Source organism: Cicer arietinum, chromosome 4, assembly GCF_000331145.2.
Source record: "Cicer arietinum cultivar CDC Frontier isolate Library 1 chromosome 4, Cicar.CDCFrontier_v2.0, whole genome shotgun sequence".
Taxonomy (NCBI): Eukaryota; Viridiplantae; Streptophyta; class Magnoliopsida; order Fabales; family Fabaceae; genus Cicer; species Cicer arietinum.
Window position 1 is genome coordinate 49,398,452 of NC_021163.2, and position 15,439 is coordinate 49,413,890.

Here is a 15,439-nt window from a genome sequence, read left to right on the forward strand (position 1 = left end):
GCTCCAAGATCACATCTTGTGTAGTTTGATTCCAAACCACTTTGACTAAAGAAATTTCTTTTTTCCTCAGTTGATTAATCTTCATGTCTTGGATCTTCACATGAGGCACCTCAAAAGATAAATTATCATCTAGCTAGATAACATCTATTCAATCACATTAAACAAATTTGAAAATGTACTTTCATAATTCTAAACATTAAACACAACATGTAATATAGACAATAAACGAGACAATGCGAACTGATACGCTATTGGCCCCACACAAGACAAAATATAATAAGGTCTAATGAATTTTGGGGTTAGTTTCTTCAACCTAATGACTTGGTCAACTCTCGTCGTAGGCGTAAAGCGAAGAAACACATCATCACCTTCATCAAACTCAAATAGTCTAAGACATTTATCATCGTAACTCGTGTACGACACTTGCGCACATACCAAACTATAATAGATCATCCTAACTTCCACGACCATGCAAAACACACATCCTCCACCAATTGAATTGTCCTCTTCGTTTTACCATTAAGCTTATGGATGATAAGAAAAACTCAACCTCAACTATGTCCCCAATGTCTCATGCAAAGCTCCCCAAAAAATCTCTGTTCGATACAATACTTGAAGGTACTCTATGAAATCTTACAATCTCGGCCATATAAATCTTAACCAACTTTCTCGCATTGTAAGTTTCCTTTACCGATAGAAAAGGAGCAGGCTTAGTCAAACGATCAACAATCGTTCAAATGAAATCATTCTTCTTTTGCATTTTGGGTAAAACCACAACAAAATCAATGGAAATACTATCTCATTTCTGCTCTAGCACATCAAGTGATTGTTACACCCCTTAGGTACTTGATGCACCACCTTTTATTTCTAACAAGTTAAACACCTCGTCACGTACTCGTCCACTTCTTTCTTCACCAAGGCCACCAAAAAATTTACTTCAAATCTTGATACATCTTAGTTGTCCTTGGATGAATATTCAACATGCTCTTGTGTGCATCATCTAAAATTATCTTTTTAAAAGGTCACAATTCAAATTCCCCCTTCTTATAACATATTTTACTACTTCTTACTCTGATATACTTCTTTCTTTACATTTGATGCTTTATCAAGATACATCCCTTCATAATTTGAATTGATTTTTTCATAACAGATTGGTAGCTCCTCAACACATAAAGAAACAACTCCTCCTCCCTGTTGCCTATTGTTCAGGAACCAAGGTGATCGAAGAAGAATGAGCTAATACTTTTCCAACACTAACTCCTACCCTCTTGTTTCTTCCCCCATCGAGAATCACAAATAGCAATGAGATGTAACAATAATAGCTGAAATACCAATATATAGGATAAAGTAGTCGTTTTGAAAACATCTCTAGTCAAATCAAGTTAGGCATAGTCAAACGGGTACCACAAGCACTACAAGAGATTGTTAACTGAATCGGCTAGCAACTCAACGAACTTCCTCACTAGTATAACAGCTACAAGGAACGTTATGATTATGTAGCTCATGACTTGCAACGGCTAAACTAACTGTAATAGCAAAAATCTTGTCTCCAATTCTCTTATAATTCCCTTGAAGAGGAAAGAACAAGTTAGGTGGTAAGGAAAAAGGAGATTCAAGAAAAGATGACATCCCTTGCTTAGAAGTTGCAGAAGATCTTTAAGGATACATAGATGTCATCCCTTCAATCCAGTCAACTAACCGCTCAAATCAACATCTTTTCTTGCAAACGCATTGACCTATATAGGAGCCCCTCCCTGTTTGAAAACAAGTTAGTAGAAAAAGCAGGTTTGGAAAAGGACTTGTCAAGTGGAGGCAAAGATCTGGCCGAGGCCAACCGAACTTGGGATCAGTTTTGCCATCTTTTGGAGCCAAGACACCTGTTACGTCAACAAAAGTTGAGCCACCCGAAGAAGCCATCAAAAGTAGTGGCCATTCCAGAAGACCCAACACTTGTTATTGCTGATATTCTTGAGCAACAGCAAACTTCTGAACCTATCCATTGCTCATCAGAAGTTCCAACCTCTGAGAGTCTTTTTTTTAATAAATCGATTAGATGGTTGTCTTGTGACCATCATTTTGAACAATTGCATCATTATCTCAATAGAAAATACAGTGTACAAAGTTATTTGAACTATTTTTTAATAAGTAATGTAGTCAGTTTTATACACCCTAGTTTCAATATGTATGGGGAACAGATTAAGTCAATGGAAGTGATTAAATAATTCCAAAAAATAAAAGGTGTTACAGTCTTTAAAGAATGGTGGGATCTTTGTATCTCTTGAAGATAGCTTCAATGTCTGCCATGACTTCTGCTGGTAAAGGCCGTTCAGTTGTTGTAAAAGCATCAATGTCTTCTTTTAGTTGGTTCACAGAAGTTGCACCAATAATCGAACTCGTCATGAACGGACGATCTCTCGCAAATCCAAGCGCAAGCTGAACAGGTGTTAAACCATGTTTCTTGGCCAACTCAAGATACTTAATAGTTGCTTCCTGAAATCCAAACATGAAAAAACAAAGGGAAATTGTTAATTGCTTATATTGTTACCACAGTTCAGAGTAAAGTTTAAACTCTAAATACAAGAACTAGAATTTCCGTGTACCCGTGCAATCGATTTGTTATATCTTTCCATGTAACCAGGGAAGAGGTTCAATCTTCCACTTTTTGCAGCTTCTGAATTTGTATCTATATATTTTCCTGTGAGTGCTCCACCTCCAAGTGGTGAATAGGCCAGCAAGCCAATGTTGCAATTCTTTGGATGGCAAACTTCCACAAGATCAACTGAAAAAACATTTAACCAACAAAGAACTTGAAAAGAAGCTTGCAAAAAGGGAAAAGTCCACTTTCCACACTCTAACTTATTAGGGTCATGGTACACTTGGATCTATAAAATTGTGCAACAAATTCTTTAAACTTTTGAAAGTATGTGATTTGGTTCTTTCAGTGTAACTTTCCGTCAAACATTAACAGAAATTTGTCACACTCAAATCATGTGACTAATTTTATTTTCGACTCTCTAAGGATCAATATGTATTACTTTTTAAACTTAAGGTGCTATGTGGTTTTTTTCCGATAAATGAATGAGATGTCATTGATATGAGAGTTGTACTTACCTTCAAAACGACTTCGCACAAGCAAGCTATAGCTGTTTTGGATACTGACAATCTTTGGAAGTCCCTCGACTTTAGCTGTATGGACAAACTCCATCACTCCGTATGAAGTCTCATTTGAAACGCCTATGTAACGTACCTGATATACATGCAAAAATTCAAAGAAAATGAATGTCATAAACATGTACAATAGAATGAACATTATATTAAGATCATAATATAGAATTATACAAATAAGTGATCCGCTTCTCTATGTGAAAACAAAAACCAATTATCAAACTAGTTTCGGAATGTAGAAAAGATGAAGCATATTAGGAATCAGTCACCTTTCCTTCATTGATAAGTTCTTGAAAAGCTTGCAACTGTTCAATAAACGGCACACTAGGCCTCCATTTGGAAGAATCATAGGAATAATCGCCAAACAATGGAACGTAGCGATCTGGCCTATAATGAAGCAGAAAATCATATATTCAGAAATTAAAAATTCAAAAAGTAGTTTAGGTTTCTTGTTCAAGAAGGACACTAGGAAACAATTTGGAACTTGTCTGACTACATCAGGTAAATAGTATATAATGAAAATTATTGTCGAAATAGCATGTCTTCGTCGTACCAACTTGTAGTAATTTTCTGGATAAAGTTATGTTTTACATTATAGTAAATATTACTGTAATACAGTTATTACCCTTAATTATATATACCAGAGATTCATATAATTGGTTGTTTATCAAATGTTTTTTCAATCTTATGGTCTCACCTTACATCTGTTCATATTTAACCTTGGTTAGTTTAACTGGAACAATTTTAGAAGTAACTACTAGCAGTGAAAACCCGATCTATATGACATAAATTCATGTAAATGTGTACATACTCCCTACTAATGTATCATCATCAATCCAATGCACTGAACTGATAAGAAAAAAGATAAGGAAGAATTGTCCATTTTGAATGAAAATGGAAAATCAAGTAATTAATAAGCATCATATCAATGCTTACAATCTGTAAACTCACCAGTGAATTTGCAACAGATCAATATAATCAGTCCCAAGGCGATTAAGGCTTTTCTCCACACTTTCTTTGATATTTGCAGCATCAACCCGCAAAATGTTTGCGTTGTCGCGTAAGTAACTCGATCTCTCAGAATAACCGCATACTTTTGTTGCTAAAATAATCTATCCACAAAGAGGGAAAAAAATAGTTTCAAACTGTAAGCTCAACAAAGCATGATTTCAGTAAAAAATCTTCCAAAATAACTGAAAGCCAAATCTCAATCTAGCTTCAGGGTTAGATTGTTATATGTAGAAAAATGTGACAAATTAAATCATATTAATCATTAATTCCACTCAAATTAAAAAAACAACATATTGGAAGTACCATAGGCTGAAGAAAATGACAGCTGCTATTTGAAAAATTGTCTAATCTTAATGACATTATTTCACATGTGATTGGAAGTAATTGAGTCATATGCTTTTAATTTTAACTGTCTCTGTCTTAAAAGTACATAAAAAAAAAATAGAGTGAGTTGTGAACTGAACAACTAATACCTTGTCACGAGATTGAGATTTCAGCCAGCTACCGATATAGAGATCAGTGCTTCCTTGTGTCTCTTTCTTCATTGGAATTGGATACTGCAAAGTGCAAAACAAAAGAAATTTGATCAGAAACATAAAGTAAAGTACCTTGGATTAGAAAAAGTAAAGTAGATTGCAAGAACATAATTAGGTAAAGAAAATAAACCAGTAAGGAAAAAGGATTAAAATAGAGCACATAGGTTCCAAAATTCAAAAAATTGAGTATGTATTTGTAGTTGCATTTCCATCATTATCAATGATACATGTGTAATTTTACATGGAGAGAAGTTGAAATGCTAGTTAATAAAGATGCATTTTCATAAATAATAAAAATAGTTTTTTGACATTTTCATTGTATCTAGAAATGTAGATAATTCTTCACTTCAAAAGTCTCTTAACCTCCTAATTATCAAGTAAAATTAACACAAACTTTAGAAAATGAAAATAGGAAACATTTCCTCAAAGTAAATGGGAGCTACAACAATAATCGAAAATCACATGTATTGTGTTGTGTTGTGTGTTTTATGAGTTGACTGAGTTCTTATTCATCCAAAAAGTGAAACTTGCATAATATTAAATATCACAGCTGAAACAAACTAATAAACTTGATGGACTTCAAATAAAATAATCATTACATCTAATGATCTTGCCTTTATTTTTTTTATAAAAATGTCATCCAAATACTTCAATTTCAACAAGAGTTGTTGTACAAGTGGAAAATAAAATAGAATGAAGCAAATGCAGATTAAGCGTTGAAGAACTTACAGCCTCAGCAGTATCCAGAGCATTAATGCCATGCTCAAATGCATAGTTGAGTATGGCATGAGCTTCTTTCTCTGTGTTTTGCTCCCCAAATGTCATCTAAAACAATCCACTAATCAATCAACAACATGCCACAACACTAAAATCATCATCATCATCATCATAATAATAAAACAATAATATATGCCATATTATAAATGAAACTCTAAAAGTAGCTATCAATTTTGGTAGGACATTTTTTTGTACAAATTTGTCCTTAATAACACAATTTTTTTCAAATAACATAGATATTATTATTTAAAGAAAATTGGAGGAATGGAAAACCATTATTAAATTAACACTACTTGTCTTTTAAGACTCTTACACTAAACTATCACTTCATGTATACATAACATAGATATTATGAAATTGAAGCAAGTGAAATAAATTAAAACATTATGCAATTAAATTATTAAAAAAAAAAAAGCATTATACAATTAAACATTATAAGATATATATCCAACAATTAAAAATAAAAGATGGACGGACATTCCAATAATAATAATAATAATAATTCTGTGGATGTTAGAGCTGTGGTGAGTGGTGACTATCTAGCTATGTAATTCAAAGGGACTTACAGTACCAAGAGTAATTTCACTGATGTTAAGGTCAGAATCACCGAGCTTCCGGTATTGCAATGGATTGTTGAGGGCACAAACGAGAGGCTTCAAAGACCCATTTCTCCTCTTTAGACATAGGAAGCTTCTTCTTGTTGTTCTTAATTTTGTTGTAGTTGAAAGTGAGAGTGACGGTGTGAGAGAAGAGTGTGAAAGGGTAGCAACGTCAGAAGAAGAGGGAGAGAAGAAAGAGCAGCAGCGACCGGCCATGGCAACGAAGTTTATCTTTTACACCACAAACACTCGTTCAGTTTGCTGCCTCTATTTACTTCACCTAGTTCCAACTTCCAAATTCCAATAAATAAATAAAACTACAATACGCTTTGATTTCTTAAATTTAGTTGGTTTTATTTTCATCCTTTAATTTACAAATATTACACATTTTAGTCTTTTTAACTATTTTTATATGTATTAATCCTTAAATATTTGATTATTTTGATTTAAAAGTTAAATATTTTGAGGTGTACGGTATCTATTTCACCACGTAAACTCGTTTTTGGTTTGATTACTCTCAAATTATCTATTCCGTTCTAAATTACTTTAAAGATTATTTTATGTTATTATTGATTCACTCGGTCTAAAAAAATTATCAATTAAGTTATTAAATTAATAATTCAAAATTTATAAAACAATAATATGAATCACTACTTTTGGATTGACAAGTGATAATCATTGGTGATTGATTATGATTTGATAACTATAGATGATTTGTTATGAGTTAATTTATGTGTTTTATTTTCATTGAAAAAGAATATTTGAGGATTATTATTTGACGATGGCGATTCATCTTAAAAGTAATTTGGTTTTGTCTTTATTTCATCTTATCCTTAATAAATCTACCATTCATGAAATTTAGTTAAATTAAACGACAAATTAGAATTTAAAAGTTGACTCAATTTTAATGTAAAAACCGAATAAATGGACTAAAAAGATCAATAAAATTATAAAAATAATCAAGGGTTTTAATATTTATAACTTAAGTATGAAAATTAAAATAAAAATAACTTAATATTAAACTGTTTAACAATTATAACTTATGGGATCAGAATAAATAAAACCTTATAAAATATAAAAATAACTTACAATGCAGTTTAACAAAAAGAAAAAGAGTTCCAACACCAGCTGGTGACATATTTTTTTAAATATAATAAATTTGGCATTTGTTATACGGGAAGCATCATTTATTTATTTTATTTTATTTTTTTTGCGTGTTATTTTGTTGACGCCTAATTTAGGATTCGATATGGTGGTTGAGATCCTTTAGAGATTATAATAAAAAATAAATAGTGTTGAATAAGTTAGACTTTTTAAAAATATTTTAACTTTTATATTTAAAAAATAATTTTTATGATGATTTATTTAAAAATAATATAAATTGTTTTGAATTTATTTGTAATTTAGTTCAAAAAAGTAATTTTAAAATTTAATAACTTCAATAATCATTATTAGATTTTAATATAATAAAAATTATCTTGTAAAAAAATGATAACAATAACATTTTTAATTTAAAAAAAAAAAGAATTTAAAATAGCTTTTCATTTTGGATAGATTTTAAAATTTCATAACAAAAAAATATACGATAGTAAATAGGGATATACTTAAAAGGATATTTTATGATAAGTTATTTAAGTTAATATTATATTTAACGAATTAATTTTAACACTCTTTTTTAAAAAAGTTATAACAAAATGATATAATACTATAAAAAAAATTTAGAAACTGTAATAAATGAACCCATCTAAAGATTAATTTTTAGAAATTTAAAAAAAAAGGGAAATCTATTTTGTTTTTGTTAACTGTATTGAAAATCATTTTTTTAATCAATTATAAAAAATAATATTTGAGAGAAACTACTTAAATCAATTTCATATTTAAACAGTTTTAAGATATTTTTTGATATTATCATTAAAAAAAATCTATAACAAAAATAGATGAAAACTCCTAAAAGTAATTTTTTATTTATTTAAAAGAATGATTTTTTTCATAAAAAAGTTGTAACAAATGTCTAAACTAATATGTTAAAATCTATTATTTTTATTAGATAAAAGTGTAAAAGGATTTTAGATGGTTGACGCTTATAAATTAAATTATTTCTTTTACACTAAATTATTTTTTTGTAAAGTGTTATATATGGTTAACTCACCACTAAGACCAGCAATGAAGAAGCGTGTGATCATGGTGTCTCTACTGAAGAAGAAGATAACCTTCGACGCAATACACAACATGGGAACAATGATAAACCCGATCGGTCCAAAGTGACTCCTCCTTTGTCTTACATAGAAAAACTCTTGAATATCTTCGATGACGAAGTTGCGAATATTAGCAAGACGTGGCCACAAAAGAATGATTCAAATCAAGAGATGAATGAGAGTTTTACTAAGAATGATTCGAAGAACAGTGGAACAAATGGTCTAGACCATGGAAGATGCCCCTTGTTGTTAAGATCTTTAGAAGATACGGCCACAAGATTTACAGCAGGAGTAGGAGGGATTAAAACTACGGCATGGCAAACCATTTTCATTTAAAAACTATTATATAGTTTAAAATTTATAATTAAATTCATTTTTTAGTTTAAAACTGGTTGGAAATAAGTAAATAATCGATTTTTGATTAGACAACTGATTTTGAAAAATTCAACTTTAAAATTATTTTTTTCTTCTCAAAATCAGTTAAAATTCGATTATTTTTTAATTGATTTGTGTACTTTTTAATTAATTTGAAAATTTGACATTGTATATGAAAAACTTGATATAACTTGTTAAATTTAAGAATTTAATACATTATGAAACTATGATGACAAAACTATAAGCAAGCTTGAGCATATTTTCTTTTTATTACCTTAAACAAATCATGAATATATGTAAATTACAATTTATACACCGTATTACACCACAACCAACAACATTCTTCAAATTTGACATTCATCCTCAGATAAAATAAAAGACAAAAAATATGAGAAATCAATAAATGTTTTACAACAAGGTGAAATATTGACAAAATATAATATCTATATAACATTTATATAAATATGAAAGGAAAAAAATGGTTAAACTTATATAAGATGTCAAAAGGAAAACAGAAAGAAACAACTTAAGATGAACAAAAAGACTAATTTGTACAAAATGAAGTAATTAAAAATGACTTATGTTTTTATGCATTATTTTAAAACTTAAGTTATGAACTTTATTTTATAAAAAAAAAAAGAAAAGAAAATATGGTTTTTAGGAAATAGGTTTTTGGTTGTGAAAAGATAAAAGTTTGTTAAGGTCATGAAAATTGTGAAATTTCTACTGACAACTCGTGCTACGGGAGGAATGATACATGGAACAATGAAGTTGGAGTTTAAGAATGACTACCTCGTTGTTGTCGTCGAAATCAGAGAAGAAGCAACAAATTTAATGAGAGAAAGAAAGCATCTTGCTAATTCAATTTAAATTGTATGTAAAATACAATTTAGAGAAGGAAATTAGGATTCCAAAAAAGGAGTTTTGGTTCAAATTCCAAAAATAAAATATGAGTGGATAATAACTGGGTAAAATCCAAATCCAAAAATAAAACATGAGTGAATATCCAACCGATTAATAAATTAGTTGAATTATAATCATATTATTTTAACCGAATATTTAAAATAAATTTGGATTCAATTATGGATTTAAACCTTATGCCGAATTTGAACCTCATGACCAGATATTAACTTAAGAATTGATGACCTCAAGGGTCGCTGAGTACAAGGAATATATGTTTGCTACGAACATCCCTTCCAAGGTATGCTTTTAGTCTTTGATCGTTCCCCTTAAACAACCTCAAGGATCCAGTTATATCAAGTCAACAACTGCATAATTGGAGACTTCCTTAATCTCAAAAGAATCAGACCAACTTGATTTTAATTTCCCAGGAAATAGTTTCGAGCGAGAATTGAAAAGTAACACTTGTTGACAGTTGAAACTTTCATCTAACTAAATTTTGTCGTGATAGGTCTTCGTTCTCTACTTGTAAATAATTGCATTCTCATATGTCATCAGCCTCATTTCTTCCAATTCATTCAACTTAAACAATCTTTTCTCACCTGTCAGCTTAGAATCAAAGTTAAAAAATTTAATTGTCCAAAATACTGTGTTCTAATTCATCTGGTAAATGACAAGATTATACGTTCATGGTATTGAAGGATGTCCTTAAAACGTTGGTGGCTCAAGACTGCATTCACATATATTCATGAGTAGTGGCTCTATATTTTGTTTTGTATTTATTTAGTCTTTGATTTTAGATTCTGCAAAGAGGAGTTCATAGATGAAGATGGCGTTTCCTTTTCTTCTCTTGATGTAGTTGGCTAGCTAAGGAAACATGATCAACATCGCATGACAAGGATCATTGTCTTGATTTGGTGGTTATAGTTTCTTTGGAGTCTTTAATTTGAGTATTTGGTAAAAATATATTTAAATATTTGGTCTCATGTATATCATGCGGTACCGTATAGATACAAATATTTTGTACTTGTAATATATGTATATATAAATGTTTTTAAATGATTGCCTATGTACTTGTATTTAAATTCCTTCATAATTTCCAGGAAGAGGACTTATATTCATACACAAGATATGCTAATTACTTATGTTTCATCTAGGGGTGGTAATAGGCTAATCTGAAAGACAGGGGACTACAGCCTAGTCTACGTCAAGCTCATGTCATACCTAAGCTTTTTTTTTAAAGAGATAAGACCAATGCTTCTTAAAAAGCTATTTAGTTAAAAAAAAAAAAAGAGTCAAACTACAGGTCACATAAAAAGTTTTTTAGGCATATCCGACTTACCTATTTAAATAAATATAAATAATATTTTTTATTACTACTATAATTATTATGTTATATTATATTTTAATATTTTTGTTAGATACTGAATTTTTAGTAATTTAAGCATATTAACCTTTAGTTTTTCACATATTTAAATATATTATTATAAATTAGAATTGAAGTAGAATATCATATAAAGTTAGATTCTTTAAAATGTCATGTTAAATATTAAAATAAAACTTAATTTCATTGAAATATTAACACACACCCTACATAATTACCAAATAATGTTATAACAATTCTCTCATTATTGTCAGCGTCTTTTTGCACTAAAATTCCATTATACGTGGATATACATGGGGAATTCCCAGAATGATTTCGTGCGTATGTAAATTAGAACTTCTCACCTAACTATTGTGAATATCTTGTTTGTATAGGCCAATGATAAAGAAAATGGCGTGACCGGCCCCAAGTTGTTATCATTAGTTTGGGGTCTTGACTCAATGGTCAAAACTTGGCATAAGTATTACATTAATGGGTACAAAATTGACACAAAAGCATGGTCTTAGGGTAAGAAAATCATAAGCATTGGAGTTTATGTCAAAGGGGTTATTAGAGAAGGGGAAGATGATTTCTACAGATTCATCCAACATATCTTTAAGTTGGAGTATTACAAATTGCCTCATAAGGTAGCCTTGTTTTGTTGTCAATGGTTTGATCCTAAATGGAACAGAGGAACCAAAGTTCGAACACAATATGATATTGTAGATATCAAGATGAATCGGAAATATGATTTCTATGATACCTTTCATAATTTCACAAAAAGCTAGACAAATGTATTATGTACCCTATCCACAAATGGGAATTGACAAGTGTCATTGGTCTGCAGTTATCAAAATAAAGCCTATGGATCGTGTAGAGGTGGACGACGTTGATCAGGACCTGCCATACCAAGATGATATGCATGGGTTAAACAATTAACTGAAAAATGAAGAAATGGTTGGCTTGCATGATGAAACACATAGCAACGAAAAAGTCAATGTGAAGTTAGTTCCAAATATTCCAATTGATAATGATAGTGATATGGATGATGAAGATGGGGGTGATTCTTCAATCGATGTTTGAATATTTAGTAAGTATAATCATAAGTGAAAGATAATATCTCATTAATGTTCTCTTATTTTGAATTTTGATACTACTTGAGTTAATCAAGCAGTTGATGGTTGGTATAATTCTTCATATTCTGTTTTTTTTATATATATATTAGTTTTAGAGTCAGACTCTTTAATATTGTAGAGTTGATAATCAGTTGGTAGAGTAGATAGTTAGTGAGTCATTATTACCAAAAGGTTTTTAAATAAAGTTGCTTTTAGTTAGAGTCGATAGTTACTAAGTCATTATCACCCATATTTATGTAACAATACTAAAGAATTAAACCAATATCTTCTAAATTTGGCTAAAAATTTGGAACAGATGCATCATATTTTATACATCTTGAATTTTGTTTACTATTGTGTGTGCTAATTGTTTTTCTTCATCTTATTTTTTATAGATGCCTCCAAAAGATCAAGCAGGTACAAGCAACAGTTGATCAATCGCCACTAGATGTCGATTTCACTACACCAAACTCACAGCATGTGCGGCATCCCACCGAGCAACATGTCAACCCTCCTATTCAACAAGTTGTAGTGCTTCCACCCCCACCTAATAAGGTGCATCAATGTGAACCAACTATAGTGATGATGCCAGCACCAGGGTTTTTTCCCACAAGACAATATTTCCTCGACTTCTAATCGTTCTCAATCACAACCATTGGCATTTGTTGCCTCACGACATACTTTAATCTCCTCTAATCCCCCACCTTCAATATTTACTGCTACTGGTAATAAGGCTCAAGAGTCACAATGCTCCAATTCAATTCATGGGGTTGCGCCGAATGGGAAAACAATGATATGGTCGAATGGTCGAGGATACATAACAGATTCCAATTAATGTCTCATTACTACATGAGGGTTAGTGTTCTTTTTAAATTATTTATCAAGTTATTTTTTAAATAACAAGTATAGATATGTTTTTTATATCTATAACTTTTTAATAAATTGTAATGTACATACACAAGTATATTTTATGTTGTTTATAACCTGTTTGTCGGTGGTTACCGTGTAGGATTGCCTCGACGACTCTCACCAAAGTCATTACATCACTGTCGCGTTTGGTTTGTCCGCGAAAAAGGAGTCGCCGCCAATTTTATTTTTATTAAAGGAAAAATTGAATAAAACCTAAAATAATGATTTTTAAACCAAAAATTCAGATTCGGGAGTCGATTACGAGTAGGGAAGTATTACCACCCTACAAAGACCGTTAAAACGGTTACCCTATAATTAATTGTATACAAAGTATTTATATATTTATTTTTACCCCAAAAAGAATAATAAAAAAAATTATTTACATTAACAAAAGAAGGAAAAATGTTTTTTTTTTTATTAATTTTATTTGACAAGGGAAAGACCTTGCTCATACGTATCCCCAGGTGCAATAGGGAAATCAAAACTCACATAATTATTGGGTAGAAAATATTTATGTGTTGATCGATTTTATTATTAATTTTACTTTATATATATATCGAAATAAATTAACAACATAATGGTGATAATAATAGTAATAATGATAATAATAATAGGAGTGATGTGTTGTATATTGATTTGTGTATCGTTTTATTTTAAGAAAATACTTTTATTACTTTTTGACTTTTACAAACTGTAAAGGATAAAAATTCAAGAGCAGATTCGCGAGCCAGCGGCGCATATGTGGCGCAGACCGACGACGGTAATAACTATAAGAGTTTAAAATCTAACACCCAAGAAAGAAAACAAAATAAAGAGGAGATGTCACAATCGAATAAAAATAAAAACAGTAGTATTACAACCGACTTAATTTTTATTAATTCATTCCAAAATTTATATGCCAAACAAAAAAAAAAACTTTTTAATGTCATATATCAATCATACAAAAACCTCTATAACAACAATAATGTCAATAAAAATGAACGGGAAGAAAATATTTACCACAATAGTTTCTTATGAGCTCGTATTTTCAATCCTCTCCCCCACTTTTCTCCTTTTTTGTCTATTATACTCTTTTTTATTTTATTTTTTGTGCTATCAAATTGTGCTCCCCCTCTTCTACTTTTGCTTTAGACTATTTATAGACTTTTTGGGAGTAGTTTACAAAAGGCAAGAGAATAATTGCCAATTGATTTCCATTAATCTGTTTCTTTTAGTTTCTTTCCATTTAATTGGCCACAATTATACTGATTCTTATTATCATTGATTCATTTCTTCGGTTTCTTTTCTATTCAATTGACCACCATTATACTGATTTTTATTACGATTGATTCATTTCTTTTTGGTTTCTTTTCATTTAATTTGACCATCATTATACCGATTTTCATGACCATCAATTCAATTATATATCTTTATTTTATTTATTTTTTTATATTTTGGAAAAGAGTCTGAAAAGGAATTACGGAAAACAAGAAGTGGAAACACCTGTGATTGTCTAAAGTTTATAACCCTAATTATTTATTATTTATTTTTATGTTTCTTCACATATATTTATTATTATTATTATTATTATTATTATTATTATTATTATTATTATTATTATTATTATTATTATTATTATTATTTCCTTCTTTAATAAAAGGAAAAAAAAAGGGACAAAATTAGGTGTCAATAGCTACCCCTCTTTACTTAGAATTTACTTGAGAATCAAAGTAAAAGATAAGTAAAGATAACAACTCTAATTTTGTCTGAAAAGAACTTTTGAGAAGGATGCAAGTCGTTTTCCCGACATCAAGATGCAGGTAGTTTTCTCGGCTTCGGGTGCGATTCGTTTTCTCGGCTTCAACATGCGGGTCATTTTCTCGGCTTCGGGTGCGATTCGTTTTCTCGGCTTCAACACGCGGGTCGTTGTCTCGGCTTCGGATGCGAGTCGTTTTCCCGCCTTCAACATGCATGTCATTTTCTCGGCTTCGGGTGCGAGTCGTTTTCCCGACTTCAACATACGGGTCATTTTCTCGGCTTCGGGTGTAAGACCCATAATTTTAAAGTATACTTTATGTATTTTAGTGTATTTTGGTATTGAACTCGGAGGCTTTTTAACCAAAGTTATTAATATTTTGGAGTTTATATGACCAAAGAGATATTTTGATGCCGATTAGAATTACTCGTCGATGAATACTTTAAATTAACTGGGGTGAATCTTTTACGAAGAATTTAATGCCTTATGGGTGAAATGGTAATTTTAATAAATATCTAGATAATTGGAGATATTTGTTAAAAGTAATTAATATATATTCATATATATTTATATGCTTGGAGGGAAAAGGAAAGGAAAAGGAAATAGAAAGGAAGGAAAAAGGAAGAAAGGAAAACAGAAAGAAAAACATTTCCCTCGCGAGAACTTCTTCTTCTTCTTCCTCTGTCGCGTGACCATTCTCCCTCCTTCTTCAAATTTCATTTTCGTTTCTTCCTTTTGTTCAAGAATAGAAACCCAAGG

The 15,439-nt window shown here is 30.4% G+C and overlaps 1 protein-coding gene across 1 annotated transcript; it reads right to left on the bottom strand.

Moving 5' to 3' along the window:
- Positions 1-2,108: 2,108 nt before the first annotated feature.
- LOC101507914 (uncharacterized) lies at positions 2,109-6,392 on the bottom strand. The gene is made up of 8 exons (XM_004497815.3): positions 6,056-6,392; positions 5,442-5,537; positions 4,650-4,733; positions 4,117-4,277; positions 3,435-3,552; positions 3,112-3,247; positions 2,601-2,779; positions 2,109-2,490 (listed from the first exon to the last, which is right to left on the bottom strand). The coding sequence occupies exons 1-8, from the start codon at positions 6,302-6,304 to the stop codon at positions 2,251-2,253; spliced, it is 1,263 nt and encodes a 420-aa protein (XP_004497872.1). The 5' UTR covers positions 6,305-6,392; the 3' UTR covers positions 2,109-2,250.
- Positions 6,393-15,439: the final 9,047 nt, after the last annotated feature.

Coding starts and splice junctions, on each gene's coding strand:
- LOC101507914 (XM_004497815.3), bottom strand. CDS start 6,304: ATGGCCGGTCGCTGCTGCTCTTTCTTCTCTCCCTCTTCTTCTGACGTT. Junction 4,734..5,441: donor CTCTGGATACTGCTGAGGCT/GTAAGTTCTTCA, acceptor TGCACTTTGCAG/TATCCAATTCCAATGAAGAA. Junction 4,278..4,649: donor AATCTCAATCTCGTGACAAG/GTATTAGTTGTT, acceptor CTTTGTGGATAG/ATTATTTTAGCAACAAAAGT.